Source organism: Dermacentor andersoni, chromosome 6, assembly GCF_023375885.2.
Source record: "Dermacentor andersoni chromosome 6, qqDerAnde1_hic_scaffold, whole genome shotgun sequence".
NCBI lineage: Eukaryota > Metazoa > Arthropoda > Arachnida > Ixodida > Ixodidae > Dermacentor > Dermacentor andersoni.
Genome location: NC_092819.1, coordinates 79843635 through 79863701, shown reverse-complemented (window position 1 = coordinate 79863701; position 20067 = coordinate 79843635). Strand labels below are relative to the sequence as shown.

The following is a 20067-nucleotide window of genomic DNA, read 5'->3' as shown; positions in this document are numbered from 1 at the left end:
TGCAGTGACATGGCTTGAATATCTAAAACAACATTGATGTTCGGCTTGCTGTGTCCAACTTGCGTTGACAGCAAGTTGACATAATTTCTTTAGGGCCTTACTCAAACATAACTTTACAATGCCCCTTGAGACCAATTTATCAGAGTGCACAGAACGAAATGAAATTAGTGGCTTGTTAGTGTGAGGATGATAAAACCAGCATGTGTTATGGTCATTTAAAACAAATAAATCTCAAACCTGTGCGGTACCATCATTTGGCATTTAAATAAAATCTCCAGCGTACTGCACACTCTGGAGCGACACGTAGCATAGTGGCACATTCCTGCGGGCCAAATTTGTATGTACGGTTAAGAGAAAAGTAAATAGATTGGCGACACATCAAGAGGCTTTAAATATTTTGAGCCTTTCAACTCATTTTCTAGCATTTCTCTAACACGGCTAGAAACAAATAATTAAGGACCGGAGCCAAGCGGCACCCAGTGCGAATGCCATTTTCCTGCAATATGGTGATTATCTTCATGCTACAAAGAGCGACTACAACTGAAAGCCAATGAGTTCTAAAAAGATTTCAGGAGAAATTCCTGTTGTGTTTCGAAATTTAACAACACCAAAATGATCCACGGTGGTTTCCACGCTTCCACGCTAGTCATTAATATTATATCAAGATGTATTACGGGTAGCTGATGATGCCATGTGAGATAGCTTATAGGTCTGTTTAAGGTTCTATTGTGGAATGACAATCGCGTAAGTGTAAGAACTACTTTGACAAGGACAATCTCTATACTTCAGTGCAGTTTGTTGTATTTTGTTTCTGTGCCTGAATTCAAGTAAATTTCTGTGACCTGATTTCGTGTTTTCTGTATTTAGTGTATATATGGGAGCTGACTTTACGTTAAAGTAATATCTGTGTGACCTGCTTTATTAGTTGTCTTTTGTAAGATTCATGCGAGATGACTTTGGTGTTCCAATGTGTTTTATGTGATTTCTGTTGTGAACTGATTCAGTGCACTTACGTCGCCGGATTTCGACATTTCTTTTTTCTTCTTGTTACCTTTTATTTTGTTGGATGCCGGCTGCCTATTTTATATTACTTGTATTTGTTCTAAGTTTTAAAAGAAGTTGCCGCTTAAGGACAAAACATCTCCTAAATAATATATAAACAACAGGGGCCGAATTCACTAAGCTTCTCGTTCGTTTTTCATTGGCGTATCGCGTTCGCTAACAATATGTCCTACATCGCTGTTCGCTGGCATGAACGCTTTTAGCGTAAGAACGCTTTGTGATTATGAGCCCGGTTCTTTAGTGTGGACACTAGCTTTAATTCTCTTATGGACTTCTGAGCACACGAGCACACGAAAATAAGGTTTCTCGTTAGGGTTTTAAAATTTAGTGGAGCGACATACCTATGACACATTGTTTCTGCTAAAAAGCAGTATAAACATACCCTTGTTCGTATTTTGGCCAGGCACTTCCTTTCAGCTTTCCGAGCCCTCGCAGCTGGCGCATTTACTGACATATTTACTGCTTCCTGCACATAGCGTTTTAGCCGAGTCGCATTCACCTAGCTGTAGGTAACTCCCGACCTTATCTGCTGCAGCTTTAATAATCGCTCTCAAAAGTTTTACAAAGTCCTTTTTTGCGAACGAGGTTTGAGAAGAGCACGAGTATAATGGACTGATAATCGCACAGATAGCCACAGTTGCTAGTAAGAGTCGCAGCTACAAGTGGTGTATTGACGCTATAAACGGCTATTACGGCAGGCGGAAAGCCGATGGCTTGCACCTCTCAATGCGCTTAACCTGATTCCGCCGACTGCTTTTGGAGCCAACCGAAACATTACGGTTACTTTACTCAATATTTTCCGAAGTTTCCGACAAAAACGAGGTTAGTCTCGGCGCGGATACGCGCGTCGACCGAACAACGACACATCGCCTACCTTGTGTGCTCCAAGTGAAGGAAGCAGGACTGCGAGATTTCACCTTAGAACACCGCTATACACCCGTGTACGTGCCTTTCTTAGCGGGCATCTTCACCGCAGGGGCAAAACTGCTCTTGTGAGCTGCAAAAACGCCAGTGAGACATGACTGGAGTCCTGGAGTACGCGGTCTTTGGTGTCCTCATGGCGCTAAACTTTGGACTCGGGCTATACTTCTCGCTTCGGCGCAAGGCTCGAATCACGGACTCAACGGCCGAAGTGTTTCTCGGAAGCAGAACGCTGCGTTCCTTTCCGCTGGCGGCGTCGTTAGTGGCAAGTTTAATTTCCTCCGTGAGCCTGGTGGGTTTCACAGGTCACTTTTACGCTTACGGGTTTCACCTTATGTGGAGCGCCCTCAACACCGTCGCTATGGCACCTGTGGTAGCGTTCCTGTTCCTTCCGGTGTTCTACGGGCTGCGCGTCACGTCCACGTTTGAGGTGAGAACATTCCTTGCGTCGTTGAATTCAGTGGCTGTCTTAGCAAGAGAGCCTATCCTTCCGAGTGAACTGTTGTGCTTGTACAAAAATTACTCTGTTGCCAATGTGCGGTGTGATTAAGTCCTGCGTCAGTATCTGCACTCGGTTCGCGTAAGTTTAGCTCCAATTCTCTGGGACCACCGCTCAGACGAAACACAGAAATAAACGCAATGTACGCTTATTTTTTGTTCAGAAATTGTGATTCCTTTCACCTACTGGAAGACGCCCCAGTATATTCCGAAGTATATTGTCTTATGGTAGGTCAAGCATAGTTTATATTTAGTCTAGTATAGCTATACCAGATGCTAGACGCATTCATATATTTATATCATACTTGCCGAATCATCTATAATAGGTCTACTTCTTTTCAGCACCATATTTTTCGTTGAAATAATTCAAATGCGTAGTGGATATGTGCTCTGATTGGTCCTACTTCAACAACTAGAGGTGTGCGTGAGCCTCAGATGCACTTGGGACAGCGATTATGAGTGGTACCGGAGTAAAACACGAGCGTACTGGCATTCACTCGGAAACTTCACCGCAAAGTCATAACTTCATTGCTTTGTTATGCTCGTACTAAATTGTATACTGAGGAGACGGCTGCGGCGCATCCGTCCAAGTTTGTTGCCATCGTTTTATAATGCATGTAATCGGCGGAAAGGCCAGCGCGCCGCGAGCATGGCCGTCCTATCTTGTGGTTTCCGCAGTTTTGATGTCAAGGGCCAAGTGCTTCTTGATTTTCTCTTTCATGCAGAAACATTCATGCAGAAGAATTAACCACAGCAAAGCCGTGTATCCTCCCCCGGCGCAGACTACCTCTCATCTACGATCATTTTTTGTGAAAACCGCCAGGGACTGGAACGGTCTGTCTGCCGACATCACGCACCACTCCGACACTCATCACTTCAAGGCTGCTCTCGAATCACTGTTTTGTTAAAGCCCATTCCAAATGTAATACCCCATCTCTGGGGCCTTTGAGGTATAATAAATAAATAAATAAATAAATAAATAAATAAATATCATCTCTATAAACTGATCGAAATTTGCAAACATAGATTTAATTATAAGTTCGTATATTTCTAAAGCTTCATAAAGTTTTCTTTTTTCATTCTTTTGGTTCTTATAGAGAAGAAATTGCGTCTTAAGTCGCGGCAGATCCGGTGGAAATTATTATATAGGGTAGAGGTGGAAGGAACGGGAAATTTTAAAATGCCAATTATTTCCTTCGTGTATTTTGCATTGATTCAAGCTTGACTGTTCTAAATGTACAATAACACAGAAATGTTTGAGGATTTTCTGAATCGTCTGTGGAGAAAGTTGCAGCCGACCAAATGTGTCCCACTCTACCGTTTCCATAGAGGGGGTATATATCCCACTAGAATGATGGGACATGTTTAGATAGGATCCTAAAATTTCTCTAATCGACCGCATATATAGAAAGGTCGACATTCAGCCGAAACAAGGACCTGAATCTTTTGGCTCTCCTTACCACTAGTCGTTCTGGCAACATTTGCAAGATGTCGTTTCTTGTAACTTGTGTATACGTCAGGACGCAAAGAAAATAGGAATATCCGCATTCATACTACTCCACCCCCCTCCCGTCGTACTGTTCTATCCCTCCCCAAGCCACAGGACACAGCGAATCAGTGTTCACGGGGAGACTCGTTGATTAAGCTGTAGACCAAAGTAACCGAAAATACTACATATATGCATGTTTTGAATGTTTATGTTCGTCTGCACACCTGCCCTGCTGTTAAGGCTTCAGAATGGTAACAAAAAACAGTTAGTAATTACGTTCTGCAGGTGAAAATCCAATTTTTTTTACAGTGCACTTCCTTGCTACGAAGCGGCCAGTACTTAATACAGAAACTACATGCGCGATTGTGCTGTCTGTGACAGTTTTCCTAAAACTGCGTAACTCAGCTTGTATTAAAGCGAGCCACAGCCACTTTTTATTGAAGTGGAAAAAGCATTGGAAGTGAAAATAGCTTATTCCAGAAATACTTTCCCGCAAAAAGTATTTTATTGCGTTCAGTAGAAGCGGAGTTATTGGCGATCACACATGGCCACCGTTCTGCTCCCTCTCCTTCTTCCATACCTTGCACTGCGAAGGCTACGGCGGTGTGGGGCGTGCCCGCAACGCTTTTAGTGCTATATTTCTAGCACTAAACGCGGGGAAGCCGACGCACGATGTCGCGCGTTTGGCCCTGTTTTTGCACACGTGGCAGATTACCTTTAAAACAGGGTACGTGGGCTGCCTATGAACTCGCCTACGCTGAAACCATGCACAGCCACGACCACGATAAGAAAGCCAACTCCCCCCCCCAGTCCCCGGCCTCGCTTCCCTTTCCTCCTTTTTCTCTGCGCATACAAGAAGTTGGTGATCCTCAAGCCACCATCCATCTCGACTCACCCTCGACGCTTTCACTCACTCGCACCTAAAACATACCGCGCGTGGTGCAACGGGATCTTATCGCACTTGTACTTTATAGGGACCATAACTTTGCTCCGCTTCGGCTGTCACTCTCAAAACTTCGCCATACTGGGGTGTACCTCTTTAAGCATATATATATATATCGCTCATAACAAAATCTGCGTGCAATACTTCCAGTCTCGGGTTCAAACCACACGTATTTGCTCAGCAACTTCGCTTGGTAGTTGATGGCTGCTTTAGTCCTCACCGTAGTTCTCGTGATTAATATTTGGTAGTATGGTTTATACATGAGTTTTAGTTGAAAAAAAGAAAGCATTTCTATTTGCACACTAACTGTTCGAATTGTTAGTCTTGTAATTTAGATATATGCTCTTCTTTCAGTATGTCCGGCTGCGGTTTAATTCAACCATCGCCTTGGTGGCATGTGGAATCTACCTTTTCTTCTCGGTAAGATAATGACTCCGATTTACTTGGATGCGTGTCCCGCTATGACAAATTTGATTTCAGTTTACGAGTTGTATATTTCAGAAATTGCTCGAGCTTTGCAAGGTAAATTGAACTGAGTAGTCTTCGTCAATGACGTTATATCGAACACAACTTATTCGAACACCGCAATATATGCTTCATTCTAGAAAATGTGAGAAGCCAGAGATAATCAATAGGATATCTTCTGAGAACCCTTGCAGCACAGATTTCAACACACGAATAAGCAATCATCCGAAATTTTCACCACCAGTACTTGAGAAAAAGTAAAAGTGCCTGGTTTATTGTCACAAGTTTTACCCGCATCATGAAACGTGATTAAGTGAATGTGCAGTGCTTTGCAAGGCTGAATGAGCCTAACAGTAAGCAACACTTCTCCACCGTTTCTTCTAAACAGCTGTCTTTGACCACTGCTTCCCGGTGCAGTGACATTGAGAGCTTCCTTTCGCAACTCGTGAACAGAAAAATACAGAACTCTACATTCTATTTTACGCAGTCATAATCCAGCTGGGCTAGCTTTCAAGCGAATAGCTAGATTGAAAAGCTGCGCAGTGAAGCGAGATCGCGGCTCATGAAGCAAAAAAAAAAAAAAATTCAAGCAGTCAAGACCAGCTTGTCGTTAAGCAGACGAGGTCCAAAAAAAGTAAGCAGTGCAATCAATAAGCGTTGAGCGCAGTGAAGCGAGGTCGCGGCTCATGAAGCAAAATAAAATATATTCTAGCAATCAAGACCAACTTGTCGTTAAATAGACGAGGTCCAAAAGAAGTAAGCAGTGCAATCAATAAACATTGAGCGCAGTAACAAAAGCTTCAGTGTTTGCAGAGCAGTACCCCTCTCCTATACAGCATACACCAAACAATACAAACAGTCTGAAGACAGAACTGCGAAATGTCACAGTCCAGGTTCCTAATATGTCTAAATAGTTAAAGATATATAAGAAGACCTTGCGTGGTCTTACTTAAAGGACCATGCCAAAATCTCAAGTTAAGCCAACTCCAAATTTAAGTAGCTTCGACCCCAAATTTCAAGTTGGCCCAATAGCACATTTTAGCTGTGCCTATTGGAAATTTCAAGTAGGCCCACTCCGAACTGTAAATTGGCCCACCCACAAATTTCAGATGTGTCACCCTCGAGTCCCAAACTTCAAATTGACCCACCCCTAAATTAAATTGGTCCACATTCAAATTCCAGGTTGCACCCCTCCCACATTTCAGTTGGCCAACCCCCAAATCTCTAGTAAAGCATACTCCAAATTTAAGTAGATTCGACCCCAAATTTCAAGTTGACCCAATAGCACATTTCAGCTGTGCGAATTGGAAATTTCAAGTAGGCCCACTCCGAACTGTAAATTGGCCCACCCACAAATTTCAGATGTGTCACCCCCGAGTCCCAAACTTCAAGTTGACCCACCACTAAATTAAATTGGTCCACATTCAAATTCCAGGTTGCCCCCCTCCCACATTTGAGTTGGCCGACCCCCAAATTTCAGGTTGGCCCACCCCCAAATTAAAGTTGGCCTACCCCAGATTTCAACTTGGTCCATCAAAATTTAAGTTTGCTCACCCCAAAATTTTGAGTTGGCCCATCGCAAAGTTCAACTTGGCCCACCCCCAAACTTCAAGTTGGCCCACACCCAAATTTCACTCGTCTCATCCTCAGATTTCAAGTTGGCGCACCCCCCATTTAAGGTGCCCACCTACAAAGTTCAGTTGGCCCACGTCCAAATTTCGATTCCCGTGAGGAGGGAACTACTCCTGCAATTCAAGCCATTCTTAATTATGCTCACTAAATATGTTTCTCTCTCACCCTTTCATATTGGCGCATTCCCAAATTTAAATTGTGCCGCCCTCGAATTTCAAGTTGGCGCACCCCCTAAGTTCAGTTGGGCTAATCCGGAGCCCTAGGCTTCAAATTGACTGATCCCTAAATTTCAGTCAGCCCACATGCAAATTTCAAGTTGTCCTACGCCCAAATTTAAGTTGGCCCACTACCCAATTTATGTTCCGCCATCCTCAAATTTTAAGGTGGCCCACCCCACAATTCAAATTGGCGACCCACAAATTTGAAGTTACCTGCTTGCTACTTTCAATTGGCCGACCCCCAAATTTCAAGTTGGCCTACACTTGAAGTCCAGTTGGCCCATTCCCAAATCTCAGTTGGGCCACCCTCGAGATTGAAGTAGGCCCACCCCCTAATTAAGTTTACCATTTCCCCCGCCCATTTCAAGTTGACCCACCCCCAAACTTTAGTTGTCCGACCCCCAAATTTAAAGTTGGTCCACACCCAAATTTCAGTTGGCCCATTTCCCAATTTCAAGTTGGCCTAACCTCAAATTTCAAGTAGGCTCATGCCCAAATTTTAGTAGGCCCAACTCTACTATAAGCTTCCCCGTGCTTCTTATAGAGCCCAATCTATCTTGCGTATTGCTGTTTCATTTTTATTTAAATTGTTCCTTATCGCTTGAAAGCTTCCAATCATCTGCGTTTACGTTATCATAACGAATAATGTTTTCAGTTTGCAAATTGCGCATTTTAGTGCAAATACAATGCATTACACATTTCGCGCGACAGCCCTAGGAAGCTCGCGAAAGGATGCTTACGCATTAATAATAAGACCTACACACCGAATGTCCACGTGTCTTTGTTTTACTTCGTACAGTAGCAAGGGAGATGTACTTCCGTTTCGTCTGCTAGTTACCACTTCGTGCACAAAAAACTAAAAATTATATTATGGGGTTTACCGTGCCAAAACAACTTTCTGCCGTAGTGGAGGACTCTGAAAATTTCGACCACCTGGGGATCTTTAACGTGCACCTAAATCTAAGTACACGGGTGTTTTCGCATTTCGACTCTTTCGAAATGCGGCCGCCATGGCCGGGATGCGATCCCGCGCCCTCGTGCTCAGCAGCCTAACACCATAGCCACTGAGCAGCCACGGCGGGTCGACTTCATGCACTCACGCGCGCAGGAAACGAAACTGTGTTTTTTTTATTTTCTGCCATGTTCCAGCGCGCGATCATGCTCTGGGATCCGCTTGCGTGTGCCTCAGTGCTCGTGTAGCATCGACTTGTACCGCTAGCCAGCTGTTCTCGCGCACAGAGCGCAAAATTCTGCGCTGTGCGAAATGAGACAAACACAGCAGCTCGCGCGAGGGACCGTCAGCGGAAGTGCGCCGCGCAGCAAAACAGCGAGATAAAAGAAAGAAGGTGGGGTCCATGGCGCCTGCGTCGCGCTATCCTCCAGCTGCGGCATGGGAGAACGAAGGAAAAGATTTTCGCTTGCCGAGGCTAGATGGGGGCAAGTGGAGAGAGTAATCAATGATGTGTTGGCGATGACGCTCGCCTCCTGAAACCATGGGTTCGTGGCACTGAAGTGTTTATGTCTCGGCTGTTAATGAACCAATTTGAGAAATAATTGCTGTAGAACGCTCCCTATAAAAGTCACGTAACAACTTCCAGCGCATAACTAAAATTTCCTATGTGGCCTGGAAAGAGGCTCATTAACAGGTACCCGCCTTGGTGGCGTAGTGGCTTGGACATTGCGCTGCTAGCCCAAAGGCGTGGGATCAATTAGTGGCCACGGCTGCCGCATTTCGAGGGCTGCTAAATGCAAAAAGGCCCGCGTGCCGTGCATTGGGTGGTCGGAATTCACCCGGAGTCACCCGCTACGTTTGGCACGTGAAACACGAGAATTGGATTAATTTTTAATTACTGTCTTGAGATAAAGACGATGTATAAGCACAGTGGTTACAAAAAATTATTTCCTGCCTCCCTGTGGGCAGTCGGAAATCTAATATTACGACACTTCATATTTATTCGTATTGACTTTATATCTTTATTCCGGAATCATGCACGTTTTTTTTTTTTTGCAGTTATATGTTAGAAAACATTACTTCGGAATGGTAAATTACAAAAACGATAGAAAATGACTTCCAATGGCAGCCCAGCAATGCTGTAAGTTCGTATACGAAAATTAGTTGGAGCAGCCTTTTTCTCAAAACATTCAAATGTGGTGTTTTGTTTCGTACAGCATGCATTGGAATATGTTGCCGAAACGGCAAACGACTACTTGTGATCGATGAAGTATATTTTACGTTTACTTTACCTTCAGCTTTTTTTTTTTCTCAGGAGCCGGTAATAGTTTCAAAAAGTCGTTTTCTGGGCTTACAGGTCACCTAGCTCGACTTACTCTTTTAATTTTCACCTCACGATTACTTTATATTTCTGCAAATACCAGAATCCCTTTGCTATTACCTGTGAACAGAACTCTTGACTTGAGATGACCGATGTCGTATACCTGGTTTTCAGCTAAGTGCAGGTGCAATAACCATCTTCGCAGCCGGCTTGACGACGGTAACAAGTAAGTTGCAATATTGTTCGAAGTTGTGGCATAAAACACATCTTTCTATAAGGAGAATTATTATAACGGTTATAATAAAGTGGCGTACTCTGACGGAAACTAGTTTATTTCGGCATTAAATAGGCTGTGCCTATGACTTGTTATAGAGCCTTAACATTGTGGTTTTCTTTTTCATTTTTATTGGCGTAAGTTAGGACACATGGAACTGGTATCGGCAGCAACTGAGAAGATTGGCAAGTTGAGAATGACAGCTCTGCTTGCTTACATGTGTAATGTCATCAACAATGTTAGCTTTATTCACTTGAACAGTGTACGAATCATCTCTTTATAAGCGTTTAACAAATAGGCAAAGTTTATTAATCGGCATAGGCAAAACACAAAGCTACAAAAAAAGACGCAAGTGCTCAAGGACGCAAGTGCGATATGCGCAAGTGCATATAGGAAAAGAAGGACGCAAGTGCTCACACAAGTCATTATGTGCGCAGGAAAAGCCAGCAGTTGTCATAATGTACAACAACGATTTTGCAATCGCAACGCTCTCTTTGAAGCCCACAACGTCACAAGGAAAGTCATTCATAAACTCACACTAGTTTATTACCGCGCTCTTTTGGGAGACTCGCATTTGTAATTGAAAGATTGCAGAGGCAGTGTTAGGTTGTGCATCTCGCTGTTCTATCGAATTCCGCTACAGGCAGAACAATTCCCGGTTGGAAAGGAGCAGATGTTATAATACTTGCGAGAATAGTAAGCGAAACGTCCTCTAGAGCCTGGCAGAACGAGGAAACTTGCTGATTGGTTATTGGGAGGGATGTGCACGAAGTTGCTTGAAATCCTTACTACTGTGAAGCATTGCCTTTGTTTAAACAAATAGTAAAAATACGCCTCCGTTGGAGGGGAAACAAGTAAACCATAGTAAAATTCACGAACGTAAGGAGGCGCATAAATGCAGGATATTTGTAAGACAAGAAAATCTTTAATGCTTACACGTGAAGATGCTGTCCTAACGTCAGGTGTCACGCGACGGCATCGGGCACAATTCATGTTCCACATCTGCCGACCTTGGCTCTAAGTGGCACTGGCTAACACTCCTAAGGCTAGATCTAGTAAACATGCAATGCCCTAGTTAGAGGACGGTTAGACCGCCGTAGCCGTACGCGTAATGTTGAAGTTGTAAGCGCTTCTCCTCATTGTTTTTTCTGTGTTCCCGGTCCTGCTTCACGCTGCACCAAACAGTACAATGGAGAGTGTGCACGTATCGACGCTTCGCGGCGCGGATCTCACATCGCGTGACTATTCGTGCTCTAGCACACGTGTATAGAGAATGTTTCCGCAGCAGCTAGGAAGCACAGGCGTGGTGCAGGGGAAGAGTAGCTGGCTCACGCATAGTGCCAGTGTTAGATATCGGCGTGAACTGGGTATGTTTGTTCCCTTTCCTGGCGCTAGCTGCGACGAACACCGGTAGCGGCGGTGGTGGACAACATCGCCAACTAAAGTGGCTATTGGATTGAGCCCGTAAATGTTTACGCTGTAAATGACGAACTTCAGCTTCCACGTGGAGCGTGTAACACTGCCGACTATGCTTCACCCATAAGTACTGCTATCCCTCACAAGACATGACCATGCAGCCTTAGCAGGAGAATCGAAAATGCAGAAAAGGCAGCAATTTTACGAAGTTTCTGCAGCAATCACTTTCGTACGTACGGCACTGCTAACTCACAGCAACAAGAACCTTCCTAGCCAGCTCATTTCTGGTGTTAACTTGTTGTTCAAGAGCGTTACGTACATGTGTAATTCAAAATGAAAAATAAGTACACTTTGGCTGCAAGAGACCGCTATCATTCTTTTATGTTATTTGGGTTAGGCTAATGGTTGTTTAACGTTTTTCGCACCTAAACACAAGCTAACCAATCCTTAATGACGCATATTTTTTACCAACAGTATGTTTTATTATGCTTCTTTCTAAGGTATCGTTGTACATGAACAGTTTCTGCTTGATGTCCACTCGAGATGTTAGTCAAGGTGGCGAGCTTCAGGAATAATGAAGATATTGCTCATCGCATTTAGTTTCTCACGTGTTCTCCATTTCTGTAACGCCATGTGCAAGCCATGCGAATGAGGAAAACACTGCCCAATTAACCTCTGCGGTAGAGATGGATCGAGCGATGGCAATATACTGTTCCGAAAACCAAACGGCACTCGTAATAATGAAAGCATCTCAGCTCTACCCCTTCATAAAATTTGCAAGGGCAAGCATCTGCAGGAATAATCATGACATTCATCTTTTCAAAAACCGCTATCGGAAAAAAGAATTTTACTCCACCGAAACGACCTACCGTCACAGAAGGCCGTGCAAGCACTATTGAGCGTTTTGCGATCTAGCGGCCTGTGTGAACGACTTTAACTATAACGCCTGTTCTGTGTGTGTGCCTCCATGTGTGCGTCTTTTTTTTAACGTCTTCCTCTCTGTCCTCTTTATAACCCCTATCTCCCATTCCCAGTGTTGGGTAGAAAACCGGAGACCGATCTCTGGTTGACCTCCCTGCCTTTCCTCTTTATATCTCTCTCTCTTTTCGACTGCTTAACTAACCGTCTTGATTGATTATCGCCAAAAATACAAGAAAGTAAATGCCGAAGAATACTCGAACATTTTGAACAATTTGGAGGCCGCTCTTATGAAGGAGTGTCGTAAAAGTTGGTCAAAACACGTTAGCCGGCTAGTTGGTTTGAATCCAGGATAGAATGGGTAAGCGCGACTGAACGAGGACATGGAAAAAACAGACACACAGTGATCACGCTACTTTCAACTATAGATTTTATTTTCGCACCCATTGATAAGTATATACCGAGCGATCGGAAACAACCGAGACAAAAAAGAACATTCAGTGGTGCTTGTAGATGAACCGTACACGCGCCTAAGGCATGATCAAAATATACACTGCAATAGTTAAAATATTAAAGTGAGGAATTGTATCTGCTGTTCACAAAGCAACACTGATGACTTGGGGCGCTATAACGTAAAACTATTCCAAACTTTTCTATTCCAATTCTGCAATCAGCCCACCGTGATTGGTGAAAAACTTTTTTGGACCACCCCACTTCACTTGTTTGTCACGCGACGTCACGAAAACCGCGACAGCTCCCCATCTGATATGACGTGTACACACTGATTATGCATAGTTTGACCGAACAAAACAAAGGTAGTTATTTCTGATTCGACGCCTTTTTGCGATTCGCACTCGGCTATTGGTCAAAAGTTTTCGGGCTGCACCCACTTCACCTGCCTCTCACGCGACGTCACAAAACCGCAAGAACTTACTGCGTCAAAGTGACGCGTACGCGTTAAAGATGCATTAATATGCCGAACAAAACTGAATTTTCTTCTGAATAGCCGCAGGCTGTCCCGCTCCGAAAGGAATGAAAGCTGGCTGCCGCCGATTGCTCCCGCGCTGGCTACTCGCCCCTGCTCTAGAACATGGGCTTATTTGCATGTAATAAAACTTTTTGCGTGGCCGTGTAACGTTTTCGACAACTTTCGGCACGTTTAAACCTCGTTCTGCAAACTCTTCTTTCCTGAGGATCCGTTTTAGCGTCATTATTAAGCTTCCGTTGCATGCCGCCGCGATTGTCGACGAGCCACCGCAAGCTAAGTAAGAGAAAGCGGACCAATCGCAGACACCGGCACCACCCTCTTCGTCCGGCTATCGATATTCAGTGCAGTAGCTGAGCCCCATCGAATCCCTCTCCACTTGAGCATGCTCCTTGCCACTTGTGAGCCAATTAGATAAGACAAGCTGCTCAGTGCAGGCAAGGTTATTCGTTTGTCAAGCAAACAAAAGTGACCTCCTATGAACGAGGGGAGCATTCGATTGGTTTGTTCAGACAACCCTGCGGGTGACCACCCGATGCTTGCGTCGGCGGTCACGCAAATTTGACGTCAGGAGATTGGAATAAAAACATATTGGAATAGTTTTACGTTATACGGCCCTTGCTCACGCACTTTTCTTCTAATTTTCAGTTTCATAGGCCTCAACAATCTCCCTTGTCATCCCACTATAAGCCCTTTACAAAACAGAAGTATTTTGAAACATGAGCTTGCAGAAACAATATCGGCAATGAACGCCCAAATGGTCCGAGATTACTCTAGTGACCTCATATTGATGCTCATTTAGTATCTGATTGATCCGTTTTCCATTTGACCGGGTGGATGCCTGGTCGAACAGGTTAATTCCGAGAATAACAAAACGAACGCATGGCTCTCCTCATCATCGCAAACAATTTGTAACTTGCGCTCATAACATTGTGCGAAAAAACGTATGTGGTCACACTGGCAGATGCATCAAGCAGAGAACAAAAGAGCATGAATACAACGTCCCTAGAGTTAATCTAGGACCAATTACGCATTCATTGTCGAGATTGTACCTGCAAAACCCAGTTTGAAAGTACTTCTATTTTGTTAGAGCTTATGGCACGATGACAAGGGACATTGTGGAAGCCTATGAAATTGCAAAATTAGAAGAAAGGTGCGTGAATAAGCCATCTGCGTCGCTATCTGAATAAGGGACACGATTCCTCAGTTTATCGCATTAACTATCATGCCTTAGACACGTGTACGGTTCATCGACAAGCACCACTGAATGTTCTTTTTGCTCTCGTTTGTTTCCGCTCATTCGGCATATATTTATCGATCCTTGCGAAAATAAAATCTATAGTTGAAAGTAGCACTGTCTCTATGCGCCTGTTTCTTTCTACATCCTCGTTCAGTTGCGCTTACACATTCTATCATGTGTCCTGAACGGTTAGAAAATTTGGTTATTTTCCTCAAAGACTGTACCATACTATCGTCGCGAATAAAACTAGCTGCATCAAATTGTAACCACGTGTCCCTTATTTGCTCCCGATCTCGTGCCTTGAGACTATCATCAGTTCGCAGCTCTGGGGAAAATGCTGAACACAGGGCATTTTCTAAAGGAGTGTTCATCCAAGTCACCACGCCGTTATCGACACCTTAATCAATACCGACTTGGCTAACGCTTATGGCCTGCGTCAGGTGAAGCCCGTCACAGGTAGGGTGTGTGGGATAGTATAAATCTACGTCGGAGAGATGCAGAGCGCCTTTTCTTTTTCTTTTTAAGAAAGAAAATCATGATTCCACAACAATTACCACTTCGATAGCCGCCAAACAGTTTTTTCAGACCTCTATTCCTACAACTAGATCATGTGTTATTAGCGAAGGCTTTACAAAAGCTAGAGTGAGAATCTAATGTAATAAAACTGAACTTGTAGCTTAACAACACAGACTTCATTTTGTTCTATCGTACTTCTTCTTTATTATCTTTTCTCCCCGTGCCCCTTGTCTTGTTTCAACTTCTTCTATATGCAGGCCGTCATAGGATTGCCTCATTCCCCCAGCATTGCTTGCATCCCTCCTGCGATGATACTTGAATATACTGCCAATAACAGCGGACTCCGTGGTGTCATTGAGACCAGTGTACCGTATGGTCTTTAAGTGTCCTTGTTGACTTGCCGTCTTGATCACACGAAGTGGTCCGTTATAGGCTGCGTTCAGGCTTGGCCCTCTTTTTACCAGTGCATAATCATCAATGTCGAGTGTTGGTAACGTTGTATTTTGCCTCTTGCCGAAATTTCTATTCATTCTTTCACGATACCTTAATCTACTGTCTTCAGTTCTTGCTACTTCTGTGAGCTTTAGGTACTTGTCAATGCGTAGGCTTACATCCGCAGGCACATAAGGTGGTCTCCCAGTTGCAGAAAATAAAGGAGTGCATCCCAGACCACTTGTATATGAGCGGTTATGTTGAGGTGGTTCGAAATGCCGCTTCCAGACAACATTTCCAACCACCTGGGAATGCTGAATACATGGTAATGCATTGCTTGATGTCCCTTATAGCCCTTTCAGCTAGCCCATTTGCTGCGGGATGACAGGGCGCAGTGAACAATTACTTGATGTTACGCTTTTCAGCCCATTCCTGTGGCCGACGACTTCAGAAAGCAGGTTCATTGTCGGAGACAAATACTTTTACATTGTCAAACATTTTCCTGTTGATAATGGACATTACTTTGTTAGCATCTCATTTACCAGGTCTTGCTGCAATCATCCTGCTGCACTCATCAATGCACAACAGGAAGGCTTGTGTCTGCATAAGTCCTTCGGACTTCTTTAGTAGTTCCGCGCTATAAAGATGAATAACCTCAAATTTCATGTTAGAATATTCTGGTATAACCATATTTTGCGTCGGTTGTTTAAATTTTACTTCGTACATCTGGCATTTATGGCATGATAATACAGTCTTTTGTTCGTTGCTTGATACGAGGCCATAAGAACCTTTTTGTCAATTTCACGTAGGTTCTCCAAAAGCCATCGTTGCCTTTTGATCTATCATGCTACAGTTCCAATATTCTTGGAACCAAGGAAGTAGGAACGGCTACTCGTCCATTTTTACTACGTTGCTAAACCTCGGTGCCTTCCCATATCCTTGCAACATTTGCCTTTTCATGATTCTCTGAGAGCACAATGACTAATCGCGTCATTGCGTCCGCACCCTTCATAGAAGCTCCCGGGCGATGAGCGACTTCAAAATCAAATTGCTGAAGTTCACCTACCCAACGAGCTATCTTTCCTTTCGATTCGGCCGTCTTCAATATGTACGTTAGTGCTTCATGGTTTTTGTATAGCTTGAACTTTGCACCTTCCAAATATGAATGTAAGTAGTGGACGACTTTTAAAACGGCGAGAGCTTTTTTTCTGTCGTGCTGTAGTTGAATTCAGTTTTGTTGAATGTGTCACTGTAGTATCCAACTACACGAAACTGTTTCGGTGGTCGTGATGAGTCTCTTTGATACAAGACTGCTCCCGTGTCATAATGAGATGCACCGGTATTAAATTCGAAGGGCAGCGCAATGTCTGGTAAGCACAACACAGGATCGGAAGAAACTATTCGGAACATTTCTTGGTAGGCTTCATGACATTCCTCTGCCCAACAAACGGGAACATCCTTCTGAGTCAGTCTTGTCTGACCGCGACTTTTGAGAGCATAATCTTGAATGAATGCTCTGAAATGGGCCGCCGAGCCTAGAGACACGCGAAGCGAGTGTACATCACATGGATTTACTAGTTTTCCTATGCGAGCTACCGATTCCTTTTTCGTATTCTTCGTTCCGTCCAAAACTTTGCCAAGAAATGTCACTCTAGTTTTGAAGAACTCACTCTTCTTGAAATTAACTAAGCATCAGATAACGCTGCTAGAATGTGACCCAGGTGTTCTTCATGCAACTTTTCACTTTTACAGTATATGATAATGTCGTCCACGTAGGCATTGCAGAAGCGTCCAATCTAGGGATTCAATACTGCGTTCATCATCTTTTGAAATCAACTGGTGAGTTTTTCCACCAAAAAGAAGGTGGTCGTACTCGTATATGCCAAAGGAAGTCGTAAATGCAGTGTAATGCATGGTGTCTTCTTGCAGTGGCATCTGCCAGAAGCCCTTGCACAAGTCTATGCGAGAAAAGCAAGTACAGCCTCCGGTTTCATCAATGATGGCGTCAATCCTTGGCATTGGGAAAGGAATCAACAGGGTTTGACTATTTACGGCTCTGTAATTCGTAGATAGCCGCCATCTGCCGTCTTACTTTGGAGCAATGATGAAAGGTGAAGTAAACTGAGACTCCGACGGCCGAACTACGTTAGCTTGTAACATTTTTTGTAGCTCTTCTTTTAGCCACGCCTTCTTTTCTGTCATCAAATTGTATGGGGTTTTTCTCACAACTGTTTTTTCGGACAGGTAAAATGGAACTTCGAAATTTGTTGTCGCCGGTGGGTATCCTCCCAAGCATACCAGCTCGGGGTAGAGTTGAGGAATTACACTTTCTTCAGCATCCGTAGGTGGTCGTCTTTCTGTCCCGACTTTGTTTGTTCAGCCTCTCGATCAACAGATACAGTATCGTCCCAATAAATATTCAGTCTCAACAACTTAATGTCAGGACGAGTTAGGAGAAAGTCGTACTCCACAGTGTCTAAAATTGATGCAACCGCTTCTACCTCTTTAGATTGGTACTTTACTTCCCCCCCTCTCAGGCGTGCCCACTTACAATACTCTCTCTTGCTTCCATCATACCCACGCACAAGAACTGATCTCCCTCGGAATACATATTGTGGGTTTGCGTTGCTATTCTGAAGAATGGATACAGAAGCTCCGCTTTCTATAAGTGCCCTTGCACGTTGTCCATTAACCTCAATTTCTATATGTAACAAACTCGCAGAAATCAAAGAAACAGTCTCGTTTTTTTTTTTTTGTCATGGGGTCAGACTGACCACCCTCATTGATAAGTTTTTTTTTCAGTCTGGGAAAACTGCGTTCCTCAGGTAATGACTCTGCGCGGTATGCAACGACCGACGGTGACTTCCTCTTGGTAACCGTTCTTTGCCAAACCATCATGAAATTCTCTGTTTCTCGATTATTCTGCCCATTGCACATCCCAACACGGCTTTGTCGTCCTCTCCATCAAATGACAGGCCATCTTTTGAAGTGACTCCAGCAAAGCCTCCATAGCTTTTAGTGTTGCATCGTGAATTTGTAGTTGCAATTCCCGAGGTAGGCCATGTATTATGAGCGTTATAACAGATTGTAGTGGAAGTTCCGGCTCTGCAAGTTGAAGTAGTCGACGCTTTTCGAAGAAATACTCGAGCACTGCTCCATACCTGTAGCGATAAAATATGGTTTGTTCCTTTCGATCAAGCGGGCTGCCACAAGATGACGAGGTGAAGCTCTCCTTCCACGTGCTCCATGCATCACATTGATGTCCCGTGACACGCAGCTCTTACCATTTTCTAGCGATGCCATTTAGAAAAGGGAACATATGCTTCACTTTTCTTTCATCTGTGTCCCAGCCATTTTGTCGGCAGGTGTATTCAAAGTACGCAATCCAAGCTTCTGGATTCCCCGACAAACCATCACAAGGCTCAGGTTCCACAACCTTTGTAGGAACGCTTTCTTTGAGACTCAGAGCCGAGACAATAATCAGAATCATTTCAGTTTGCTGTAAAACTTGCTTTTCTTCAAGTCGAATAGCCTGAAGCATAACAGAGAGATCTGCATGGTAAGTTGACTCCGATGCGACTGACTTCTCTGCTTGTGATAGCACAAGGCGGTTGAAAAGGAAGGCTTGAAGATTTGTCTTCACGGACCTTTTCTCCAAGTGTTGGCCCAAAGACATAAATGCATTCTGCTGAACGATAGACACGAGCTCACCTGTCGTCACGTCGACGGGAAGATCGACAGGCGGGTCTGCAGGGAGCTCGCACTTCGTGAAGACAAGGCTGTCTTTGGCTGGCTGAACGAAGAAGGTTACCCACTTCATGCATCGTATAAAGCCAACTGCGCCAAAATGTGCAATAAAACTGCACTGAGTAGCTTCACAACTCAGGCTCCATTTTGTTTTATCGCACTTCGTCTTCATTTCTCTTTTCTCCGCCTGCCCCTTCTGTTGTTTCAACTTCTTCGATTTGGAGGCCTTCATAGGATTGCTTCATCTAAAATTCTTGTTACAGCTAGTACAGAGCCTATAAGAACTACATGAAACCCAAAGCACTGTGCCCAACGCTGTCAGTATTGTCACCGTGCAGGTTACCGTCTATTTAGAAGTAATTGCGGTATGGGGGGGGGGGGGGGGACTTCCCATCCCCTTCTCACAATATTATATTCTGGCTCAACCATAATATGTTTTTGTTCACGTAAAAGGAGCACAGCAAGAGTAACACAAGCGGTCAAAAACGCACACCTTAACTGGTATGGCTTTGGATCCTTAAGACTCTATCTCAATGCAAAGGTGATAGCGAAGCTACGTTATAATCGATAATATTTTTTGTCTGCATTCATTACTTTGCAGTTTTCGGAGCACCTCTCCTCTGGTGCAATATATTAATTGGACTCGGTGGGACAATTTACACTGCACTTGTGAGTATTCTAATAGAGTTATTGGTATAGAGTGGCTTTTCAAGATTACGTTCCGTTGAATGCAACTGTCTGTGCATCCCCAGGTATGATGGGGGGCACACACACACACACACACACACACACACACCCACCCACACACACACACACACGCACACGCACACGCACACGCGCACACGCACGCGCACACGCGCACACGCACACACAGACGCACGCACGCGCGCACGCACGCACGCGCGCACGCACGCACGCACGCACACGCACGCGCACACACGCGCGCACGCACACGCACGCACGCACGCACACGCACACGCACACACATTAACACGCACACGCACGCACATTAACACGCACACGCACACACATTAACAC

General features: G+C 44.3%; 1 protein-coding gene across 1 annotated transcript in view; it reads left to right on the top strand.

The window, feature by feature from the left end:
• Positions 1–2069: 2069 nt before the first annotated feature.
• Positions 2070–20067, top strand: part of LOC129382454 (sodium-coupled monocarboxylate transporter 2-like) — a 63002-nt gene continuing 45004 nt past the window's right edge. The window contains exons 1-4 of the mRNA XM_055066420.2: positions 2070–2413; positions 5268–5333; positions 9676–9727; positions 19631–19698. Of these exons, the coding sequence (XP_054922395.1) occupies positions 2081–2413; positions 5268–5333; positions 9676–9727; positions 19631–19698 (519 nt within the window). The 5' untranslated portion in view covers positions 2070–2080. The remainder of the gene's footprint in view (positions 2414–5267; positions 5334–9675; positions 9728–19630; positions 19699–20067) is intronic.